The following is a 24,870-nucleotide window of genomic DNA, read 5'->3' as shown; positions in this document are numbered from 1 at the left end:
TCTCACCTGCCCACATGTAGGGAACATGTATGGGTTGGTTATATGGTTACCACCCAGCATTATAAATGGTTTCCTGGCTTACAGGAAACCATTTGGTACCCACATACATGGCCATAACCACCCTAACCAGCCACTCCTCAATCCCAGGCTCTCTCATTGCCCACTTCACCACCTCTCTAGGGACTCTGTCAAAGGCCTTCTCAAAACCAACAAAAACAAAGTAGCTACAGTTCCCTTTTTTTTCCTATATAGTATTCCTGAAGATGTCAAACAATGAATATGGCATCAGTGGTCCCTTTGCCTGGCATAAAGCCAAACTGCATCTCATCAATATTCAATTTCTCTACTCAAACCTTCTAGAACTCTCTTCATTACCTTCATTATCTGGTCTAAAAGCTTTATGCTTCTATAATTTCCTCTTTCCAGGGCATCACCCTTCCCCTTGTACGTATTTAAAATTACACTCTTCAGCCAATCATCGGGGCCAACACACTCATATGTAATTGTATTTATCAGGTCAGTGACTAAACTTACCCCTAAAACTCCTGAGGCTTTCAACATTTTGGCAGTCAACCCAGACACACCTGCTGCCTCCCTCACCTGCATCCAGCCTATTGCCCTACCCACAGTGGCTGTGTCAATCAAAGGCCAAGGGCCAAACACTGAATCTGCTGGCTCCAAACCTTCCCTGTCCCAGTCAAACTCCTCATTCAACAACCAGCTGTAATGCTCTCTCTATGCATCTTTACTATCCCCACTGTTCACCAATTTTCAGCATTCTTCACATACAGCTCACCTATGATATCCCTGCTCTCCCTCTTCATCCAATTTGCCACATTAAATACCATACTCTTCCTTTCCACAATATTTAGGTTATCAAGTAAAAGTCTCTGCGACTCAACACCATCATCATCATCATCATCATCCGGACAACCTTTCCCACCCTAGGGCAGGATGAGGACTAACAATGTCCAGACAGCCTAAGTTTGCCCAGTTCAATGGGCCATGCTTCCATTCACTCATCATTCAAGCCCACGGAATCCTGGCTCCATCAGAATAAAAAAAAAAAAAAAAAAAAAAAAAAAAAAAAAACAGCACATTCTGTAGCTGCACATATTCCTATCTGGCCGAGTCAAACCGAACATTGTCACATTAAAAAGGGGGTGCCAGATCCCTGGTTATGTGCTTCCCTGCACAAAATTCATCCAGCCAGCTCGATCTCTTGTCAGTCTCCTAGCCTCATCGATTTCCGTACCTCTCTTCCTCACACGCTCATCCACAATATCCCTCCACCTTCTCCTTGGTCTACCTCGCATCCTCCTCCCTTCAGATTCACTCAGATATACCTTTTTCACCACTCCCTTGTCATCCATTCTCTCCATATGACCATGCCATCTCAGTAAACTCTCTTCGTTTCTGTTGTCCACAGACTTCCTCACTCCGTATCTTTCACGAATCACTTTATTTTGTATCCTATCCACTCTCTGTACTCCATATACATTCCTCAGCAGTCCCATCTCCACTGCTCTCACTCCTGACTTTTCATTTTCACGCCGCACCATAGTCTCACATCCACATGTTAAAGTTGGCACTAACACTCCTTCCTGTAAGCCTCATACAGCTGCAACACTCAAGCCTCTCTTTCTTATCAAGGCCTTCATAGTACCAACTACTTTCCTTCCTTGTTTCACTCTACTCTCCATTTCTTTTGCACATTTTCCTCTCTTTTCTATCACTGTACTCAGGTATTTGATCTCTCTCACCACTTCCAGTCTCTCTCCATTCATTGTACTGTAACATCACACTGGGAGTCACCTTCTCTCTCAATAGTCATCATTATACTCTTTTCTACATTTACTCTCAAGGCACGACACTCACAGACAACAGAAAAATTCTACACTAGCTTACCAAGTTCTTGTACGGTACTTGCAAGCAGTACAGACTATGCCACGATAATTCTTGCACTCACTTTATACCTGTACATTTGGTCTGGCATATTTTCAAATTCAATATGAAACAACATTTCGCATACCTCACAGATGATTGCGTTATCCTAAATCTAAACTATTTTGCCACATCTGCCTCCTTGTTTACATTCACATCACCATTGCCATGTTTGTCTCCCCCAAACGCACCTGCCTCCTCCCTGTCTTTCATCTTGCCCTTCTTTTGTTTCCTGTGGTCTTCTCTGACTCATATTTGTACTAATCAGCATCCTGTTACCTACTTAGTTGTCTCCAAATGCAATTTACTAATGTCAGTTTGCTATGCTTCAAATTAAGCAAGTGAAACACAGGAGCAGTTTTCAGTTCATCCATCACAAACACACTCCCATGAAGTACAGGTAGATAGAAAATTATTTAGGTTAGGTTTGGCCAGAATAGATGATTTAAGTGTACAGGTAGATGCAATAAATGACAGAGGCAGAAGCAGGAGACTCCCCCCATCTCAATATTAAATACATAAAAAAGCATTTGCAACGGATGCGTATGGAAAAGAAAGTGCTTAAGTTCAGCTCTAAGCATATCAATTTTGTGTCCATTAGTTGGGTGAAATTCCAAAAACTACTCAATACACAGATGTCTTAATAATAGCAAGGAAAAAAGAAAAAACCTAACCTGGTATTTTCAGCACGACCAAAGAACTCTGCTGGCATTTCCCACACTGCTGCAATTCCCACACCTTAACTGTCATCATCAAGCAATGCCCACACCTAATGACACCTGGTGACCTTGTGCTCATAAGAGATGCATAAAAAATTAAAAGACGAATAGAGAAGTGGGCCATCCTGATATACCACTTCTCATGGCCTTGGTGCCCTCAACCCTGTCCTATATTTCACCGCCTAATCCCCATTATCTGGCCAAAACGGACCCGCACCCCGGTGAATATTCCCCTCCCGTATTTCCCCGGTGGGCATGGGGCTGCTATGGCACTGGAGGATGAGCCAAAACCCCATCACTTCCTATTTCGACATCTGTCACACCTCGTCTCAGCCAAGGCCAAACAACCCTTCTACCTCCGCCTATCAACACCTCAATTTCACTCATATTCCTCTCATTCGGCAGGCGGGAATCGTAATATAGGGTACAACATGACGGCTGAGATGTTTTTCACTCACATTTAACCTCAGAGTAGGCGTGGCTTCCGGGAAAATACTGGTTAATAAGTTCAGCGATTTCCATTTACGTCCTACTTCCAGTCGCCATTGCAGACACTGCCTATCTATATTTTGATGCTTTCAAATTAGATAAATCGCCATATACTCGCTATACTTCACACACAGATGGCATTCGCTTGAATTTGCGAAGAAAAAAATAATGTGAAGTAGGACTCATACAGAATTTTTTTAGTACACATTTCATCTCGAAATTTCTTGGTATAAAGAGGCCTGGTTTATTATATTTCATTAGTTGATGGAAAAAAAAATAAACACATGCAGAACATTAAGACATGAAGAAAATCCACTAAAATTATTAAAGTGGAGTAAAAGTTGCAAACCTATGCTCTCTTTGTGTGCTATAGCAACAAACTTCAAACCATAGTCTATAACCAAGCCGTTTGGCATCATATCATCTTGATTTTCAGGAAAGAATGGTATACAAACCTGTCTAGAGAAGTTAATGGTGAGTGAGAGACAAAGGGATTCATATTTTTAACCATCAAAGCAAGATGACTAACATTTTTGATCGGGTATTCATAAACTTTCTTGTGATTTTGTTGTATATGACTGCTTCTTTATCATAACTTGTGTGGCTTCGAAACATTTCATTGCTAAACTAGATTAAACAAGAATGTGAAAAACTATAAAAGATAATGATTCATGATAATTATTAGTTGATACGGAGATTTATTTATCGCAAAACTGTCTGGGATCCGTCATGAAAACGAACCCCGGTAAACCCACTACCTAACCCCTCGAGATTGGAAAGTTTACCGTGAGGTGGATGAAACCGACTAAAGACAGCATGAATAAAGTGAAAATATTAAGTTATAGCGTTGAAGGCGTTAAATGAAGATGACTCATGATTTTTTGGTAACCCCGCGTACACTGAGCGCAGCCGACGGTCCAAAGTTGCCAGGTTAGCAGTTTTATTCTTAATCGTGAGATTTTTCCACTAACATTTAGCGACAGTATTTTTCGTCTAACGCCAAGAAATTCAGCCATATCCGAGAGGTTTCCAGAGAGACTTTCATATATTACAGAGATTCCATGATTATTCTAGAAATTTCCAGGAGAATTTTGTATTGAGCTACATTCTAGTTGTTTTTGAGGGCAAGTTAGCGGTATTTGTCAGGATGGCCATGGCAACCCTAAGCCGACCACCAGACGAGAGTGTTTGTGCTACGGTGAAAGTCCAGCGCGTTATTACTGAATTTTCCTTTTTTTTAGCCGGAGGTGGGTCACAAATCATCCCTCGAGTGGGTTTGGGAGTTGTATTACATCAAGAGGATGCCATTGGTGTGGCCATTTTGACTTCAGCCGAGACAGAAGAGGAGAAATATGATATAGGAAAAGCTTGGGGGGACTTGTTTTGTGGGTTTGTTCGACTTGCGTATTTAACCCAAAACGTTTTGATGCAGTGACACGTACTTGAGGAAATTGTTGTTTATACTCAGAGCCAGACAGATAGTACTCCAACTTAGCAGCTGAATAGTAGAAACATGCGGCAGTTTGTGTTACGTAAATGGAACTTGGGTAAATGAAGTCAAGTCCATAGTGAATTACAGCAAGAAAATTCCTCTGGGGTGAGAAAATTAACAAAGTGATAAAACTTCGTGTCTTATTATGCATCGGAAAGTGTGATGCGAACCATCCCAGGATACTGAATGAAGGAGAGTTTGATGAATCATTGTGGATGACATTCAGGTTGGCTTGGATGAGTTGCAATTAACCATTGAACATAGTAGTGAAAAATCTAGGTTATTAAATTTTAGGTGTAAGCCTTGTATATGGGTATTATACAAACCAAACCTAACCAGGGGAGTGTGATGCTTTAGTCAGAACCTTGGTATCCTTCAACCTGGATCATGGCTTATAAGGAAAAAGTGAAGCCTGCAGCAGTGGCTTTTATGGTTAGGTTTGGTTTGGTCAGTATCTTTCTGTAAGGTTGTGCAGTGGAATCATAGCCAAATTTAGAACCCCCAATCCTGTAGCACTGGTGTTATGAAAGCATGGTAGTGCCCTGATACCCCTTAGGGGTATCAAAATGGGGGTATTATTTTACAAGTGGACAATATGCAGTTTTGGAATTTTAGCACCATTATCGTACAATATAGTCCCTAAGGATCACAAATAACCCCCATTACCCCATTTGGAAATTGATTATTACTCCCCTAAGATAGGTTAGGTATGTTGGGTTTGGTTTGGTTAGTTTTATTGTGTTCAATTAGGGGCATTTCCGACAAAAATGAAGGTCAGAAACATTCAAATCGCATCAAAAACTGCCAGAAAAATATATTGCACTACCTGGGGGGTGTATTGTCCACTTGTAAAAATTTACCAAAATGGGTTCTTGGGGGTAACAAGAAAGGCATCCAGAAAATTTTTTTTAAAGTTTTGTGTCTGGTAACTGCAGCTAACTGGCAGTAAAAATGTGTGTATGATTGTTATTTCGTTGGGAGAAAAAATCAATAGAATTCTAGTTGTTCATAGCCATTCTCATTTCCCATTTAACAGGAAATTGAAAGTGAAAGGGATAGTAATATTAAAGAGGAGGCATCAGGCTGACTTGGTATGAGGGCTAAACATTTTTAAAACCACTGCTATAGGACAGACACATTAGAAAAATAATACAGTAGTAATAAGGAAAATTTTGAACAAAAATAAATGAAAGTTGACTTATACCTTACGGGATTATGGCGTCTGGCAATAGATAGATAGATAGATAGACATATATCTGTACCCCATATTGTGCAGGTTCTTGCCCCAGCTCACAGCAAGGCAGGGTGTTCAACCAAGTGGGACTGATAAGGATTTATATCTGAAGGGTGGGTGGGAGCTTTATTCCATCCATCCATCCATCATCCAGTCCTAAGTTGCCCCATGTTGGTATTGACAACACCAACATGCAACATGTGAGAACTTGCCCAGTTGAGTAGAAGAGTGTTATAAAGGGTGATCTGTAAATAGGGTTCCACGAGAAACTCAGCTGGCACTGTCGTATGTGTTGTAGGGATAGTTGAATGTGCTGGTGTGGGCATAAATGTGGCAGTGGGAGTAGGAAATGATTAACTGGTGCAGGATATATGTTAATAATACTGACTGGGCCATCCCCACGCCACACGAGGAATTACCCAGCTGTGTGTAAGAGGAGTGTTGTAAACGGATCACCCTGTATATGTATTATGTATTTCTTCTGCAGGTACCCCCAGGTCACAGTGCACATCAGTGGTGAGAGGAAGCGTGGGTGTTCGTCCAGGCCAGCTGACGACACCTCTGGCGGCAGCATGGAGCCCGCTAGCAAGAAAACACACCATCAAAACAAACAGGATGTCGGATCGTCCACCAAGAAGAAAAAAGACCGTGAAAACAGTGGGTCTTGTTTTTATTTTTGTTTTGTTACAGTACCTGTATTTATTATTGTTGCTGTTGTTGTTATTGTTATTGTTAGTAGCAGTAACATAGTTTTACTGTAGTAAGTTTTATTAGTTAATTACTTTATTTATTTACACGAAAATACACAGCCAGTTAGACGAAAACTCACTCATACTGCTGGCACTTTTGCGTATGTGTCACTGACTTGTTAGGTGTATTTAACCTGTGTAATTCTATTATTTGAATATTCTCCTGGTTTTGTGCTTTCTATTTCCCATCATAGATAATACTTGTACCATTTTTTAGGGGATGATGATAATGATATTGTAGCTACTCATGGTTAATTTATCGAAGCTGAGTCAGTGGAAGTATAAGCAAGTCCCTGATATTTGTTGGTCAGCCTACCATATCGTTTATAGCTAATTGTTCCAACGCACTTGTATGCATTTGATGGTCAGTTATGGCATTCCTGTAGTTGTTAGATATGATCAGCCCGAATCCCCTTTTATGGAGTGCTGTTAGCACTGCTACAGAGGTGCTGGAGAGGGATACCTTCATGTGGTGGCACTGAGATAACTGGGCTGTGGAGCTGTCTGGTATTGCAAATTCCCTATAACTCCTTGTCTGACCCCTCGAAGGATAATGGACTGCAGTAGGAGGAGAGCTTAATTCTGCAGTCCACTTGGTTCGCATTTCAGATGAACCTGGGGCTACAACAGCAACAGCTGCTACTAGTATGACAGTACAGAAAGGTTGTTGTTGTAGTAGTAGTAGTAGTAAATTGTGACAGTCATACAGTGTGACCTCAGGGACAAGAGCCTGAACAGAGAGACTTCAAGAAATCGAGCAGCTTGGAGAGCCACCATTAGGTGACTAAGACCAACATATGCAAGTGTGTTGGAACCTTTGTGAATTAAATTAAAACATGCTGCAGAAGTAATGTCAAAATTTGGTGCCCTGTATAGACATTTGTAGTCCAGATTTCAATAATCCTACCCTCACTGTACTTCTCAGGAAATTCAATCTCCAACGACCTGGTTCATGGTTGGGACCAGAAGAATGAGTTTGTGATAGTGTTTGTGGTGGTGGGTCCAGGCCACGACAACCGAACTGTCAACATAAACACTGATGAGCACTCCCTGGCGGTGTCCCTGCACGATGGCCGCAAGTTCTCCACCCAGCTCTTTGCGCCCGTCGTACCCGATATCACCTCGGTTACCTACAAGGGCTCCCGCTGTATCGTCAAGCTCCTTAAAAATGATCCAAAAATACACTGGCCCCATTTAGAGGTATGGTAATTGTGCAAAGGTACCTGGTGATTTTTTTTTTTTTTTTACAAGGAAGAAGGAACCAAATGTTTGAAGGTTCCATTAATTGATCCCTTCATGAAAAAAGACAAGTTCATGATACAGTATTTGAATTCATCACTCACATCATGTCACTCAGGTGAGTCCAGCTGATCATCCATGCTTTAAATGTTGGGCTGAGTAGCCTAGCCCAAGGTTCCTATGCTTCCGATAGAACAAAAGAAGATTGGATGATGAGGCACTGGATGATAACAGAAGGGAGGAGATAGGATGTCACTGAATATCAAGTTGAAATGGGAATTCCACAGTTTTTTCCTGTGCTTCTCTGGTTGTGCTTTCAAACATACCTTGGAACCTTTAAAAGTACCGTATGTTGTGGTTGAGGTGGAAGGATAAGAGAGATGTTACAGGTGATGGTGATGAATTGGTATGAAAAGTAAAAGCTTAATCATTATAAATAAAACACAAACACACTCGTTTCAGTATATTAATATTGCTCCTTCCTCTTATGTCAGCCTGCCAAAAAGCCGAGCCCAGAGAAGCTCATCTCGCCAAAGAACAAGTCTCTATCACCGTCACCAGCAAGTAGAACCCCAGAGAAGAAAAACCAGACCCAGGAGAACAGCATATTGGACAATAACATAAATGACCGGATGGACAATGGGAAGGCGGCCGGCGAGGAGGTTATGGCCATGTCGACGAACAACGTGAAGATAGACTTTGTGGAACGCGACGCCGAGTCCCTCTTGGTTGTTTTCCTATACATAAAAAATATCAGCAAGGAAGCATCCTCCGTCAAATTCACTGAGGATTCCATATCGGCCAGATTTCAGACCAGGTGAAATTTTTTTTACAAGCTGAAATTTTCCTTTCTCCTGTAGTCCCACATCCTCCTTTTGGGAGATGGGGATGGAATTGAGGGACATTTATATAACTGGGTGACAGAGCCAGTCAGTTATACCAGTGCTTTTGTGTGAAGGCATCTTTCTTTTGAAGTTGTTTATTTTGGTTACGGTACATCAAGAACACTTCTGCTCAGCTGTGAGAGTAGGTCATGGTCTTAGTGGAGTTACAGCAAAATTCACTCTGGATACTTTTATTTTAATTACCTTAAGAGTAATAAAGGAATTTATGAGTATTTTGGAATGGAAGAAAGGGTGATAGGAGTGAGATGTGGAATTACAGAATGGATAAAAAGAAATACATTGAGTCAGTATGGACATAGCTCTAAAAAAGATTGCACTTAGAGTGCTGGAGGAAGTTTTTGAAAGTGAGATCGAGAGTACTGTTAGAGGCAGACCTTATGTAATACGAGAGTTTAGTAGTTTACTAGTGAGAAAGGAGGAGGAAGAGTGCTTGAGAGAATGAAAGAGGTATGTGAGGAAGCAAGATCTCAGAATGAGAGTGTAAAGAGAAATACTTTAAGATGATTTTGCCTCATGGAGAGGATGGAGAATGAGAGACTGACAAGGAGAGTGTGAGTGAGGAGGAGGGGGAGACCAAGGGTAAGATGGAGGGATGGAGTGAAGAGTTATATGAGAGGAGTGTGTGAGTTTGAGTGAGGACAGCCACAACATAGGACATACAGGCAACTACCTCTTATAGGATTAAGGTATCTGGCAATAGATAGATTGATAGAGGGTGTCAAGAGATGTTGGTGATGATATGCCACACACACCCACACTGACCAGATCCCTTGTGTTGCTCCTGCAGTGACACCAAGTTCCTACAGCAGCACCCAGACAGCACAGAGGACACCTGGTTTGAGTGGGACTTGAGCCTGAAGGACAAGGTGGTGCTTGGGGAGTGCCAGTACAAGATCACCCCAAACAGCATGGAAATCAAGCTAAAGAAGCAGACCAATAAAAAGTGGGGCGCCCTCACTCCCGTCACACCCGAAGCTGGTAAGTCTTAGCCTTAGCTCTGATTGTGGGGGACTCTCAAGAACTACTTATTACAGTAAGCGGAGGCAACCATCAATACATTCACTAGATTTTGTGCTGCCTATTTCTTCTTAGGTGGCTCTACACTAGTAACAAGCCTAATGGTTTCTACATAGTATATAACCAAGGAAACCATTGACATCTCTGGGTGATAATCATATAACTAAAAAACAGGCTCACGTGGAGCCTAACTACGGTGCCCCTATTACCTGGGTGGAGAGATGCAGCTGCGGTGTCCGTCAGGGAACCAAACCCCCATACTCTTCCCTGCGCCTTGCTGTGGCGAGGCAGTATTAGCTGCAAGGGAATATTAATTCACTGTATGGGATGGCCCTTCAGGTGTGGTTGCATGCCTTCAGTTGATGGGTCTGCTTATCTAGAGAGACTGGGGTTACTCAACAAGAACAACTGCGTGACTGTTTCTTTAACTTAATGATCCATCCATCCATCCAATGCCAGACACCATGTATCCCAAACAGGGTGGCCAAGGGCTTAGAGTTAATTGTTTTACAGGGAGGGGCACTAATCCTCCACCAACCCCACTTGACACGTAGGGATGCCAACAGCATCTGGTGTTCCCAGGCAGTCACCCATCCAAGTACTAACCAGACCCAACGATGCTTTATTGATGATAAAAGAATTGTTTTTCCTTATCTAAACAAACCAGCCATATCAGTGCAAGGACAGCATTAGTTAATGTGTGTATGTACCTGTGTTGATCCCTCAGCGGTGAGCAACAAGGTGGCCAAGAACACATGGATGACCGCCAGTAAGACAGACAACTTCACCCCTAGTCTGCCCAGCATCCCCCTTGCACCACCTATACCACCGGCACTCGAGTCTAAGGTGAGAGAGAGTGTGTGTGTGTTTGGGGGGGGTATAGTATATATGTGTGTGTGAGAAAAGGAGGGAGGGTACAGTTAGTTTAAATGCAAATGTTGAGGCTTCTAGAAGTAAATGCCCATTTATTTTTTTATTTTTTTAACCATTTGAAAGGGCAGATACTGAAGGCTCTCAGCCTTGGGTTCTTTCTTTTGGTATATGAAAAAAAGTGCACTGGAAAAAATAACATATAAGAAATTGGGACCTAAACTCCTGTCTTTTATATTGATTCACTCTGTGCAGAAACCCATAGCCTTGGCGCCTCCGAGAGTACGGAGATGAGAGGGCTAGATTCCTCTCTCTCTTCTCAGCGTTGGGTGCTGTCTGTTTATGATAATAATAATAATAATCTTTTCCTTCTATCCATTCTTCCTCTAATGTCCTTCTTTCCTTCTTTCTTTTCTCTTCCTTTTGTGTACAGGTGACTCTACACTAAGTGATAAGCTAAAAGGTTTCCCGTTCACCAGGAAACCATTTACTGTGCTGGGTGGTAACCATAAAACCAAACTATGGTGCCTGGTGGTTTAGTGGGTAATTACAGTGCTCCAGTCGGATTGAGCCATTGAAGGTTTATATCCAAGGGGTGGTTGGGGCTTATTACTTATGTAATGCTACTCAGGAATGAGTGAGGCTGGTCACTCTCATCTTAAATATCAGGACCAACTTGCCTAACCCTGGGCTTCTACGCTTCTCTTGGGGCAACATAGGATTGGATGATGAATGATGGCGAAAAGGGCACCATAGAAATTGGGACTGAAAATAGTCTCTTATTACATTGTACTGATCTGCAGAAACCCATGTGCCTGGTGTCTCCAGTGAGTAAAGGGATGCGAGGACCTTCATCCTCCTTCTCCTCGTCCTCGTCATCGCTCAGTGTGTGTGAGGGCGCGGCCGCCGCCCCCATGATTCCCCGCGGCACCACGGGGCTGGACAACATCGGCAACACATGTTTCATGAACAGTGTCTTACAGTGCCTCGTCAACACATACGAGCTTCGCGAGTATTTCTTAGGTGAGTTGGTCCACACCATCTGTGTGTGTTATTTGTTGATGTGGCCCCAGGCTTAACTGGATGTTAGCCTGGTGGACTGCAGGCTGAAGCTGTCATTCTCTTGTAGTTGACCATCATACTTTCAGTGGGTATGGAGGGAGGTGAAGGACTTTCATATAATTGAACAATGGATCTATTTGGATAAATCAGTATTACCACATGAAGGCATCTTAGTCGACTGTATGCATAAAAGGGAAATTGTGATTCAAATGTGGTACCTGTAATAACTGGTAGATGGCTTCAAGTGTGGGAGGCATGAATGAGTTTATTCGTCATGTGTGAGGAACATGGCCCAGGGACGAAGGACTGGTTCTCTTGCCTTTGATGTCAGCACTAAGTGGCCTGACCTCAGTCCTCTACACTATTGACTAGTAAAGGATTAGTTGATAGGTAGATGGATGGTGAAATGTAAGCTGCAAAAGATAGGTGTCTGCAGATTTGAGTATGTTGAAGTTGATTACTTAGGTGGATGGGTAAGGCCTCACTGAGGGACAGAATTAAGAGGACAGACACCCGCCTCCAGGAGATGAATACTCTGTATGTTGATGATGATGATGATTACTAACACTCGTTTTCCCCGTCAGACACCAACTTTCAAGAGGAGATCAACAAAGACAACCCGCTGGGCATGGGAGGAAAGCTGGCCATTTCATTCGCCATCCTCATGAAGCTGCTGTGGTCGGGAACGCTGCCCTCCCACGCGCCCACCAAGCTCAAGTCTATGATGTCTGTTAAGGCCAATCAGTTCTCCGGCTTTGCACAGCACGACGCACAGGAGTTTATGGTGGAGCTGCTGGATGGACTGCATGAAGTAAGTGGTGGTGGTGGTGGTAGTATGTAGTAGTAGTAGTAGTAATTGTTGTTGCAACCCCACGCCCAGAGGACTGTACGTTTAATTTGCCATCCTCCTACAGACCACCAGGACTGCCCAAAATTAACATCTCTATTTTTAGTGCGCAATTACAGTAATATGTTAGCTCTAGAATATGGTGCTAATTATGAAGAAGTGCTATGGAAAGGATGGAGAGTCATAACATTGTCTTGTTCTGCCACTGAACTATGTGATCTGCAAAAGGACAGCGTAGGAATATAACCCTTCTCTTCCCAGAAAATGTCCTTGTTTGTGGTAATTGCCACTTTGTCTACCTTCATTGTGGGGATTCTTTAAGAAGAAAAGCTGTCATTTTTTTGTGTGTGTTGTATTTATGTATTTAGCTATGTTAATTGCATTTTTTTTTTCCTTCCCCACTCGGTAGGACCTGAATCGTGTAAAGAAGAAGCCATACATGGCAGAACCCCCAGACTTGGATGGGTGGCCTGACAAACGGGCGGCAGACGAGTGGTGGCGACTGCACAAACAGCGCAATGACTCAATAATCGACGATCTGTTTAAGGGACAGTTCAAGTCTACCCTGACCTGCCATGAGTGTGGCAAGGTGTCCGTCAAATTCGACGAGTTTTGCTGCCTCTCCGTACCCATACCCAAAGACCAGAAGGTGATGTGTACTCATATGCATGTAAGAATGAGTTACTTGAGAGGAGCATGTGGAGTGACGTGGAGGGACAGGTTGACGAATGAAGAAGTGAAGGAACGTTGTGGGGTAGATGTGGATGTGGTTGAGAAGATTGGGAGAAATACACTGAGGTGGTTTGGACATGTGGAGAGAATGGAGAATGAAAGACTGACTAAGAGGGTGTATGTAGGTGAGGTGGAGGGAGGGAGAGGGAGGGGTAGACCGAGGATGAGGTGGAGGGATGGAGTTGAGAGGTATATGAGGGAGGGGGGGGTGAGTTGGGGGGAGGGTAGTCAAATGGTGGGTGACAGAGTGACTTGGAGGCATTTTGTCTGCGGCCACCCTTTGCGGGATTAGGGCGTCTGGCTATAGATAGATAGATAGAAGAATGATATGGATAAGTAAAGCTTCTTGAAGGTGGACTAAATGGAGATGGATATGCATTATAATGGGTTATCCAGCATATTTATAGTATGAAATAAGAATTTAGCACTTTGCTTTTGTACTAGACAAGTGTATGTGGGTGTGGTGGATGGGTGAGGGAGAAGGGGAGAGAACAGATAAAATGGAGGGATGGAATGAAGAGATATATGAGAGAGGGGGGGTGAGTTAGATGGAGGGCAGTCAAATGGCAAAGAACGGGGTAATGTGGAGAGTGTGCTTGTGGGCACTCTTTATGGGATTAAGGTGTCTGGTAATAGAGAGATAAAACTACCAAATCAATTTTCACAGTCTAAAAAGCTTACCAAACATAATGTTTTATTCAATCAGCAAGCAAAGAAAGGGCAGCTAAACAAACATTGGTAAGGTTTTGTGTTCGTGCTTGGTGTCTTGAGTAGGACTCTGTTTACTTGCTGTGGAAATGTATGTGACCGTGCTTGTCCACCATAACAACTCTACCTTAAGGGGGTTTGCCTTCACGACACAAGTTCATCCCACACCTGGCTTGACTTTGTAGGACCCCTAACATAATAATCAGTGATGTTCTTTGTGAATCTCCCTCCTTTTCTATTCCTTATCCTATGTCATTTCACAAGCACGTCAATATCCTTTCAGTTTATAAATCGTATCTACCAGTCTATTTCATATATCTTATTTAGTTAACCTTTAAATTTACCTTTCCCCTCCCAGCCATTACCTTCTCTACCATACTGCCATATGTCATTTGTCACCTCATTCAAAAATGTATATTCAGCTTTTTTACTTTTTATTTTTTTAAATAATAAATTAGGTGTTACAGAAAGACCTTCTAAAGTTGGACCTCTATGCGTTGGAAACTCCCTTAAGTGTTACGCAATTTTGGCTTGCTTGTAACTCTGTTTTCATGTTACAGTTCATTATTTGCATCAAATATAACCATTCGGTAAAAAAAATATTGTAATCTTCCCAAAATAGCTGCCTAGGAGTGCTTTTTTTTTTTTTTTTTTTTTTTTTTTTTTCCCCCAACAGATTTTTCTATAGCAAAAAGGTTCTCATTCATCCTAGGGATATGATGGTTCCAGATAAGTCAGACAGCCATAGGCCAAAATCTTTGTGACTTAAGGAGGCCATATTTTTGTGTGTGTGTGTGTGTGTGTGTGTGTGTGTGTGTGTGTCTGACTCTGGGCTTGATAAACATCTTCATAACATCCTCCATCATCCTCCCCACAGGTGATCCAGGTGATATTCTTTTGGAAGGACCCGTACCAAAAACCAAAAAAGTTTTTCATTCGAGTCCCGGCCAACGCCTCCATCGAGGAACTGAAACACGAGCTGTGTGAAAGAACTGGCGTACATGAAACTTGCATCCAGGTAATATTTACATATATATAGATATGTATGTATGTATATATCATTATCCGAACATCTTGTTTGTCACTCACTAGGCCTTTGTATAACTGTCTTACTTTCTCTGTAATAATTCCTCCATATACCTTCCCTACAACACTCAGCACACTTATGCCAAGATAATTCTTGCAGTCACTTTGCACACCTTTGTTTTTGTACAGGGGTACAATCGCTGCCCTTTTCCACTCTGGTAGCACAGTTTCATTCATCCATGCCTTCTTGCATATCTTCAACAAGCACTTCATTCCACTCTCTCCACTACACCTAATCATCTCCTGCATACACCTCATGAACCCCAGCTGCTTTCCCATTTTTCAGCTGCTTCACAGCGTTCTTTACCTGTGCAAGTGTCACGTGTCCTGGCACTGCATTCCTTCTCTGTACACCCCCAAAACCAAGTCATTTTAACAGTCGCTTTGCACTCTCCATTCCCATTCATCAGGCTTTCAAAATATTCTTTCCACCTGGGCCTTACTTCATCCCCATGGGTTAATAATCTACCACTTACGTCCTTCACACCGTCACTTTTCTTTCCACTGTCACTTTTACATTTCCACACCTCTTTCCAGAATAACTTCCTATTTCCTGAGTAAGTTTCATTAATTTTTTTTCCAAGATCATCATTTACTCTTGTTCCTTTTCACCAGTCTCTTTACACGCTTCTTGCACTCAGTATATTCAGTTTTTATATCAACTGAACCCCTGTCATCCACTTTTCCTCCACAGCTCTCTTAACCTCTTCATCCCACCATGCCGTACCTTTATTCTTTGTTGTTACCTGTGCCACACCACACACCACTTCAGCATTCCTAACTCAGCAGTCTCTACATGCATTCCGCAGGCTGTCCGGATCCATTTCATTCTAAGTCGCTGCTTCTAACTCCTCCTCTGTTTAAGCCCTGTATTCATCTGCCATTTCTTTGGAGGAAAGGAATAAAAAATTGACAGAGTTAGGAACCATTGCCTGGCCAGTTGAATGAGCCACACATTCATTCACTCACCATTCAGTCCCCTGGAATCCTGATATTGAGACTGGTGTGATAAAAAAATAAAAATGGATCAGTAAAAGTTTTTGTACATCCAGTAAGACACCATTTTTTTTTTTTTTTTTTTTTTTAATATAAATCTGAGGAAGAAGGAACCAAAGGCAATGAGCCCGCAAAAATGTTCCTTCCAAGAGAAAAACAAAATACAAGAGAGAGCCAAATTCAAGATCCATTCATTTCGAGATGCCTGGACACACTGCGTTTGAAAGACTGGAGATCATAGGAAGCAGGAAATACAGACAGAGGGAGACAGTTCCAGAGTTGACCTGTTGCATAAATGAAGGACTGGGAGTAACGGTTAACTCTTGCATTAGAGAGTTGGACAGAAAAAAAGGTGAGAGTTTGCTGCTAGACGGGTGCTGCATTATTATCATCACCATTGTCGTCAGTGTCATCGTCCATCCCATACTTCTTTTCCCATCCCGATATCTGCCAAAGAGAGAAATATTATGGCTGCACAGCGTTAATTTATTACTGTACTGTTTGCAGAACTTACTTTTCACTGGTATTTTTGCACTGTGATTATTACATGTACAGTATTTTGATGTGTTTTATAAAAGCTGCAGCCAACCCATCATTTATTTTTATCAGACCAATTGTTATTCCTTATTTAGTTTAACTTGGCCTGAAATTGCTATCTGAGCAACTTGAATGCCGAGTTGTAACAGTAGATTAACCTGCACTCACGTACAATATTCTTCCAACCCCATCCTTCTCATAACCTCCCAACGCTTTGTCTTTCCTCCACAGGTGTTTGAGATGTTCAAGTCAAAGATCCACAAGACATTTGTCAAAGGATCATCATTGTCGTCAGTCAGTCCGAATGATACACTAATGGCTTTTGAAGTTTACAACTCCCTCCAGGTGTGTATTGTGTTCCAGTTTTATCATTAAAATGGAATGGCTAGTGGTCATATAGAGAAAAGATACTTAATGTAGCAGCAACAGTAGTAATAGTAGTAGTAGAAGGAGTGGTAGTAGTAGTTGCAGTCTCATCTGAACCTGAACCTGATGAATTGCAGGTTGAGGTTGTCATCCTTCTGCAGTCCACCATCATCCTACCTGGGGATAGAGAAGGAGTAAAGACGTTTCTGTCGTACTGGTGCCACTGTAGGAGTGTCCCCCTTTCCACTTTGTTGTCCCGTTAACAAATGTATCAACTCATGGTGTGGTGTGCTAGTAGTAGTAATTGCAGCCCAGGTTCATCTGAAGTGTGAACCCAGAGGACAGTAGTCTGAAGTTGTCCCTCCCCTCCAGCCTATTACCCTCCTTTCAGGGGATAGGGAGGGAGTTCAGGGACGTTTGTATAACGAAGCCTTGGAGCCGCCTGGTTGTATCGATACCATATCCATGTGAAGGCGCTTACTTTGATCTGACACAAAATCCATAATTCTTCCCAGCTCAGTAGATGGCCAGGTGTAGTCAGAGTATAGGGTTGATTTGACTAGTAACCACAGAGGCCCATTTGTACATCATAGCTATCCTGTAGTAAGTCTTACAAATTCCATGCAACCATGACATAGTATTCAATTTGTGGGAGTGGCCCAGTTGTGTCAGATGAAGAGAGCATTTAAGTGCCTCACTGTTCACCGTTTGCCATAGATAGATTAGGATGTGAAGCAATATGAGCCTCAGCTGCAACCTTGACTATGTTCAGTCACAAAAGAATGAGAGAGAATCACCAAAATGCTTCCCCCTTGATACTGATGATTGTGTTTAGTTACCAAGGTTGTGCTTCACTCTCAGTGTAGTTCAGTACCTCCCTGGGATGAGCTCTAAACTGACACGGTATTTTTTTGAAGGTTGGTGAGGATGTGGTGGAGGTGATGGTGGTGCAGCGGATGATGACACCAAGGCCGCCTGGGAGGTGCGCCTACTGCTCCCGCAATGCCGCTGCCGGCACCAAGCTGCGCCGCTGCACCAAGTGCTTCAGGGCCGGATACTGCCACCAGGTCTGTCAGAAGAACCACTGGCCAAGTCATAAGGTGAGTGCTTTGTGGTGTTTGTAGAGCTTTGTTGTCACTCGTATCTGTTGTCATCATCGTCATCATCATTTTTACCAGTCATAAGGTGTCTGACAGTGAGACTGTTATTAAAACTAAGAAAACTAAATGCATGAAAGTATGAGTGAACACCACTTCTTCCCCCCCTCCCTTTTCTCTCTCTCTCTCTCTCTCTCTCTCTCTCTCTCTCATGTGCACTGTTCTCTCATCCTAGGGCATACAACAAACTGATGCCTAATGTGTAATCCAGTTCCCTCAGATGAAGACAAGTCACATGCATTCCTCACTCCCCAGGCCCACTGTAAGCTGGTGCCAGATCCGGTGGGTTGCCCGTTTGTGGTGTCGCTTCCAGAGAGCCACGCCACGTTCTCCCGCCTGGCACGCATCATGGAGGCCTATGCACGCTACTCCGTCGATGTCTTCCAGCCCCCGGTCTATCACTCATCGTCATCACATCGGGGATCCACGTCCAGTATAGAGCTGTCTGGCGAGGAGAATGATGATATGGAGGTGTGTTGGCAGCTGGGGTTGTATTCTGATTACTTAATGATACAGTATTTTCCCCTCTTCTTTTAAAATAGTCAGGTGATGGCTAAGGACATTGAGATATCTGAGAGGAGTGTGTGAAGTTACTTGGAAAGACAGAGACAACTGGGGAAGTACTGGTAAAAAGAGTTCTGCTTGGTTGATGTGGATGTACCATAATTATTAGGAGTAATAATTTGAGATGGTTTGGCCATGTGTAGAGGATGGAAAATAAGAGACTTGGAGTGTATATATGTGTGAGGAGGAAGAGGGGGAAACCGAGGATAAGATGGAGGGATGGGGTGGAGAGAGAGGCAGAATGGGATTAATGTGGAGAGAGGGATACAGAAGGGGATTAATCTCTTGTTATATTCAGCACTGAAGATGGAGAGATACATGAGAGAGGGGAATACATCTCTTGTTATAGCTCAACTCTGGGGATGGAGAGATATCAACTTCTGGCCAGTTTTAGTAGAGGAGTATAGAACCCTACCCCACATGCCAGATGGAGAATAGGCCAAGTAAAAGAAATATAAAACCCTACCCCCATGCCAGGTGGAAGACAGTGTAGAAGCTGACGACCATGATGAGCCGTGTGATGTGATGATGTTTGGGGATGGGCCACCGCAAGCAGACTGTCCGACTAACTGGGTGGACCAGGAATGTGGTGCCACCGGTGGGGACAGTTCCGGGGAGGGAGGGGGCAGTGGGGGCAGCTACGACGAGCCCCCACAGCTGTCCACGTCACCCAGCGTGCGGGCGGTGCAGCCAAGGGGCAGTGTGCAGCTGCCACACGCCACACAGCTCTTCATCATGAGGCCTGTTAACAACCGGGCACAGAATCTGGCCGGCCCAGCTGGCGAACCACTGCAGGACAAAGGTGTGTCTGGTGGTATAGTGGGTCAAAGCACTTCAGCTGGACTGAGCCTGTTTATATTGGAGAGATGGTTGGGGTATATTGATCATATAATGCCCCTCTGGAGTGAGTGAGGCTTTTCATCCTTGCCATAAGTGTTGAGACTGTGTAACTCAGCCACGTGTTTTTGTATTCTTGATGGGGCAGAAAAAGGATTGGATGATGGATAGATAAATGGTTGTCTTGGTAGACAGATGAAATTAGCTTTATGGTTCCTGTTTGCTGTATGAGTAAGTATAGGTAAGCAGACTAAATTGGCCCTGTGGTGCTTGTTTGATGGCTGAATAAATTGTTTGTTGGTGTCTAATATATGAAATATCCCAGTGCATCTGCTGTGGTGAAAATTGTTACATAATCTTTCATTGCAGGAGAGGAGCCTCTGGACCTGACAGACAAATACTACATCGCCATGGACTGGAGGACAAACGAGAAGCAGCCGGTTCACTGTCTAGTCCAGAATAAGGATGTCAGTACAGTATACAATACCTTCAGTATATTTTTACACATACTCCTACCTCCACCCATGAACCACATTTCATATTTTTCTACACCTAGCTGTGTGGAAGGGCCCTTGTGAAATGCTGTCTGTCACAAGAGGGCACCAGTTCCCTTTACAGAGTGTATAGACCTTACCAAAGAAGTTGCTTACATGTGGTTAATGGGTCTGTTTTACCACACAAACTGGGGTTAAGCAGCAAGGGAAAAAATAATCTGTTCCCCCTCCCCTCCCTTTTTTTTAGTCATTGTTTCTGGTGGGGATGTCTTTTTTCATATTCCTACCATCTGGTAATTAGATCCATTTAGGTTATACTGTGTGGACTGGAGGGATCAGACTCAACCATTACAACCCCTTCAATATGAGAAGCCTTTGATAAGTTGACTTAAACTGGTATCATCCCCTTACCATAACCCAGTCCAGATGTTTGTCGTACTGAAGTCATTTCACATAGTCGAGTGGCAGAATAAGACAGCAGTATGGCTCTACATCCGTTCCATAGCACATCTTTAAGACTAGCATTATATTCTAGTGGTAATTTTTTGTTACAGCTCAGGATAGAAGATGGAGAGAGAATTTTAGACTAAGTTAATGTCCAATGAGTATAGCAGCAAGTGAGCTTATAAGTATGTCACCTGGATTCAAGGAAGGATGTAGGCAGTGTGATTCTGTGAAGTATGAGCATATATTGTAGTATTATGATTTTCTGCAGGTTGAGTGTGAAGTGGAAGGGTCCTACTCGGTACAGAGGAACCAGCCCACAACCCTGGAGGCGTGTATAGAACTGTTTACCCAGCCTGAGAATCTGTCTGAGGGTGACTCCTGGAGGTGTCCAAGGTAAACACAGCACATCACCATCATCCTCATTGTCATCAGCATCATCTTAATTATTGTTGTTATCTTCATCATGGTCATTGTCATCCTCACCATTGTCATCATCATCTTTTTTTTTCCTTCACTGTTTGTTTTTTATCATCATTGTCATCATTTGCAACCCCATTCATAACCCAAACTCTTGTCATCATCATTGTCATTATTTATAATCTTAACCTTACAATCATCTTAATTCTAACCCTGTTCATCATTGTTTTACTCCAGACAGTATGCATCTTTATCATAATCATCTTACTGCTGTGTGGAAAATAAGTAGGGACTGTCTTTCAAGTGCCATCACATGGATATATCCCTCTCCAGCACACATGGATGCACACACACAGTTAACTAATCACCTGTTTACTTTATTTTCAGGTGCAAGAAGCCTGTGGAGGCCACCAAACAGATGAGTGTGTGGAGGTTACCTAATATTCTCATTATACAATTAAAGCGTTTCTCATTCAAGTATGTCCTCCACTCCGACAAGATAGACAAATTTGTGCAGTATCCTATAAGGTGGGTGTCATATGGCAGTAGTCATTCACTGGGGGTGTTACAGACAGAATTAACTGCTCGAAGGGGGGAGGTTTATATGCTTTAGTTCATTCATTTTAACTTAGCGCTGATTTTCGTTCTTTTGCAGTTCATATCACCTGGGTCAGTGACAGAATAGGACAGTATTATGGCTCAGCATCCTTTTTCATAACATATCTTTGCATCATCATCATCTGGACCTCCTTTCCCATCGTAGGGCAGAGTGAGAAGTAGCAACATCCAGATAGCCAAAGTTTGCCTAATTCAGTGGGCCTCACCATTCACTCATCATTCAAGCCCTCGAAATCCTGGCTTCATCAGATAGGCTACAAAAATTTCACCATGTTCTGTAGCTTCTCATATACCAATCTGATAAAGCCAATCCTAATGCTGTCACATTAAAAAGGGTTGCCAAATCTTTAGAACTAGCATGATATTTTAGGGTTAGTCTCCTGGTTCAGCACAGTACTGGTGATGGTGTGATGGTAATTTTATGCTAAGTTAAAGTGAACTGAGTATAGAATGACCATTAAACCCTGGGCGCCGGGTGATTTTTACCGCTGCCAGCCTTTCTGTACGGGTAATTTTCCCAATATTGATTGTTGTCAAACCTTACTATCTCGGAAAGTACAGAAGTTAGAGAAGAAAATTTAAAACCACATTACTCAGCAACTCTTCTTCTTGCGATTGAAAGTATTCCCAGGTCTGTAGGTGGTCCCGATGATGAGTAGGGACGTAAAGAACACAGGTTACTTGCGGCGCGTGAGTTGGAATGTGTCCAACCTGTTGCATGCGGCCCAGACTTTGGTCTTGGCGCCTGCTCTCTGGCCAGCCTTTGTAACAGTATTTTAACCTGTGGCTGTACATAAATGCTATGAAGACAGTAACTGAAGCTCGGTAATATAAGTCTTGGGATTGAAGGGGTTCCACCGTGACCTTATACTGTATAAATACCATCAGAATTCTATAGCTGTTGAAATCTGATAATGTTTTACCATCAGGGGCCTTAACCTCAGGCCATACATGTCAGTGGAGCCCGAGGACGGCCCTGCCAAGTATGACCTGTATGGCGTAATTAACCACATGGGTCGGCTGCTGGGCGGCCACTACACCGCGTATGCACGCACCCTCTCCAGCGACACCTCCATACCAGAGATCGGTACGTTATGTGCTCCTCGTAGAATTTATACTTGTTTTTAGATTGTTGCTTCAGGTTCATCTGCGCTTGAACCCCTCGTGGACCGCAGACTGAAATTGCCCTTCAGCAGTCCACCATCTTCCTTTTGAGAGATAGAGAAGAGCCTATGGGACATTTGTATAACAAGGTAGCTCCACCACCTGGTTATCTCACTGTCACAATGAAAGGCATCCCTCTAAAGTACCCAGATCATAATCCTGGAAGGGGTGGCCAGAAACAAATTGCCTCCATGTTACTTTGTCCTTTTGCCATTAGGCTGCCCTTCCTCCAGCACACATCATATATCTCTCCATGTTATCTTCATTTTTCCCCTTTTCATTGCCCCATCCACCTCAGTCACATATATTCTCCTAGTCAGTATCATTCTCTGGTCTGCTGCTGCATGGCCAAACCTTCCCGGTGTGCCTTGAACATTTTCCAGCATATTGTCATCAATACCACAGTGCTCCTTAACTTTCCCTTTTAGCTGTCTTAATGCATGCCCTAATTCCTCTCATTTGCCAATCTAATTGTATGGTCTAATTCTCCTCATTCTTCAAATCAGATTGGAGATTGTTCGACGACTCTCGGGTCAGCTTCTGTCCGGAGTCTCGTGTGGTAAATGAACAGGCATACCTCCTCCTGTATCGCCGCAGGGACACCCCCTTCACCCTGCACCGGCCCCTCCCCCCTCCACCACCACCCCACACCCCGGAGGAGAACGGCACTGATAGCGGAGGGGCGGGAGGGGGTGAAGTGGAAGAAGTAACACCCATGTCCATATCATCCATTTCGCAACTCTCGTCATCATCACAGCCATCGTCATCTAGCTTGGAGGGGGAGGAGCAAATCAGCACCGCACAGGAGGACCTCGATTAAACCCTCAGGAGCTTAGAAAAGTGTGAAAAGCTTGATTAAAGTGAGTGAAGTTCATTTAAGTTGTGAGGAGCTTGATCGATCAAACTGTGATGAGTTCAGTTAAACATTGAGCCTTAAAGACCTCAGTTAAACTCCAAAGAGCTCAACTGAACCGAGAAGAGCTCGATTAAGCTGTGAAGCATTCAGGTAAATTGTGGGGATCTGGTTTTAACCATGAACAGCTTGAGTAAACCCTGTAGACACTTTGAACTCCTTGAATCAGAGGATGTTTGGTATAATTTATTTTATTCTTTCTGCCACTGGACTGTTTTATTCAGCTTTGGAGGAGGTGTTATTTGTACAGAGTAGGAGTTTAGTGATTGTTTTTATCCCCATTACTGTGAGAGGATTCTCTGAAGTGAAATAAATTATATTTAGTTAATCATTATTCTTTCATCTGATTGAAATGGAACACTCCAACAACAGCTCAGATACTACATACACTGTGGATGTTTGAGATTCAGAGAGCCATAGTTATGAGCAGCAAAATGAGTCTTCTGGTAGTTAGATAGATGAGCTCTCCAGTCAGACATGGCCATCAGCTTTTGTGTGAAATTTTATTAACCTTAGCTTTGAGGTGTGAATGAGTGTCCTTGGTCACTAGACAAATCATCCCTCGAGTCTGACTGCACAGGGTGACATGGAGTTGATATGTTTGTGGTGACCCCTTATGAGATTAAGGCATCGAGCAATAGATGGATAGATTTTTCTTCCTCCAGATAATTTTGGTCAAGGTTTGGGAAGAGCATTAATTAGTGAGGGAGTTAGAAAGTCACCATCAGTCCCTTTACAACTCAGTGTCTCTTCCTATGTTGAATACTCTTCTGGAGGTATAATCTCTTTATTTCAACTTGGCCTAAAATTGCCATCTCCCTATCTTGAGTGTTGAGTTGTAACAGTAGAATAACACTAGATTATGATACCAGGCATGAAAAAGTCCCATGCAAAGATTAGACAGCCATTATATTGTCTTCTGCTACTGAACAATGTTAAATAAGCTGCAAAAATACAAACATCTGGGCCATGTTAAGTAAAAGAAACTAGAGTAAGGATTAGAGAAGTATAGTATTGGATTGAAGGGGTTACACATGGAGGCTAATGAAGGCTGTATCTAACCCCTCCAGGTCAAGCTGTCTTTCCTAAGCTGAATAAAATTGCCTGAGGGTAGTAAGGATAAACAGTACATAATCAGATTGCAGGGATTGAGGCCAGTGTCACCCAGTTTGTGGTACATTAAATCTTCGTTATAAGGTAAAATCACTTGTTTTTCTGTTAAGTCCCCATTGCAGGAAAATTATTGTAGTTGTGTTACTACCCATTA

The 24,870-nt window shown here is 42.9% G+C and overlaps 1 protein-coding gene across 1 annotated transcript; it reads left to right on the top strand.

Moving 5' to 3' along the window:
- Positions 1–4,778: 4,778 nt before the first annotated feature.
- On the top strand, positions 4,779–24,270 carry LOC145397626 (ubiquitin carboxyl-terminal hydrolase 19-like). The gene is made up of 19 exons (XM_080270666.1): positions 4,779–4,870; positions 6,366–6,535; positions 7,553–7,827; positions 8,361–8,683; positions 9,559–9,749; positions 10,516–10,634; positions 11,462–11,681; positions 12,305–12,531; positions 12,977–13,216; positions 14,885–15,025; positions 16,858–16,971; positions 17,910–18,092; positions 18,405–18,620; positions 19,191–19,515; positions 19,920–20,017; positions 20,760–20,884; positions 21,296–21,436; positions 22,456–22,613; positions 23,197–24,270. Exons 1-19 carry the CDS (start codon positions 4,860–4,862, stop codon positions 23,508–23,510), a joined length of 3,591 nt encoding a protein of 1,196 aa, XP_080126792.1. The 5' UTR covers positions 4,779–4,859; the 3' UTR covers positions 23,511–24,270.
- Positions 24,271–24,870: the final 600 nt, after the last annotated feature.

The sequence above is a fragment of the Coenobita brevimanus genome, chromosome 42 (genome assembly GCF_032717465.1).
Source record: "Coenobita brevimanus isolate Jiangsu-jjx chromosome 42, ASM3271746v2, whole genome shotgun sequence".
In the NCBI taxonomy this organism is placed as follows: domain Eukaryota; kingdom Metazoa; phylum Arthropoda; class Malacostraca; order Decapoda; family Coenobitidae; genus Coenobita; species Coenobita brevimanus.
The sequence above is the reverse complement of the archived record's forward strand: the minus strand, read 5'-3'. Positions and strand labels throughout refer to the sequence as shown.

Coding starts and splice junctions, on each gene's coding strand:
- LOC145397626 (XM_080270666.1), top strand. Junction 11,682..12,304: donor GCTTCGCGAGTATTTCTTAG/GTGAGTTGGTCC, acceptor TTTCCCCGTCAG/ACACCAACTTTCAAGAGGAG. Junction 19,516..19,919: donor CGAACCACTGCAGGACAAAG/GTGTGTCTGGTG, acceptor CTTTCATTGCAG/GAGAGGAGCCTCTGGACCTG.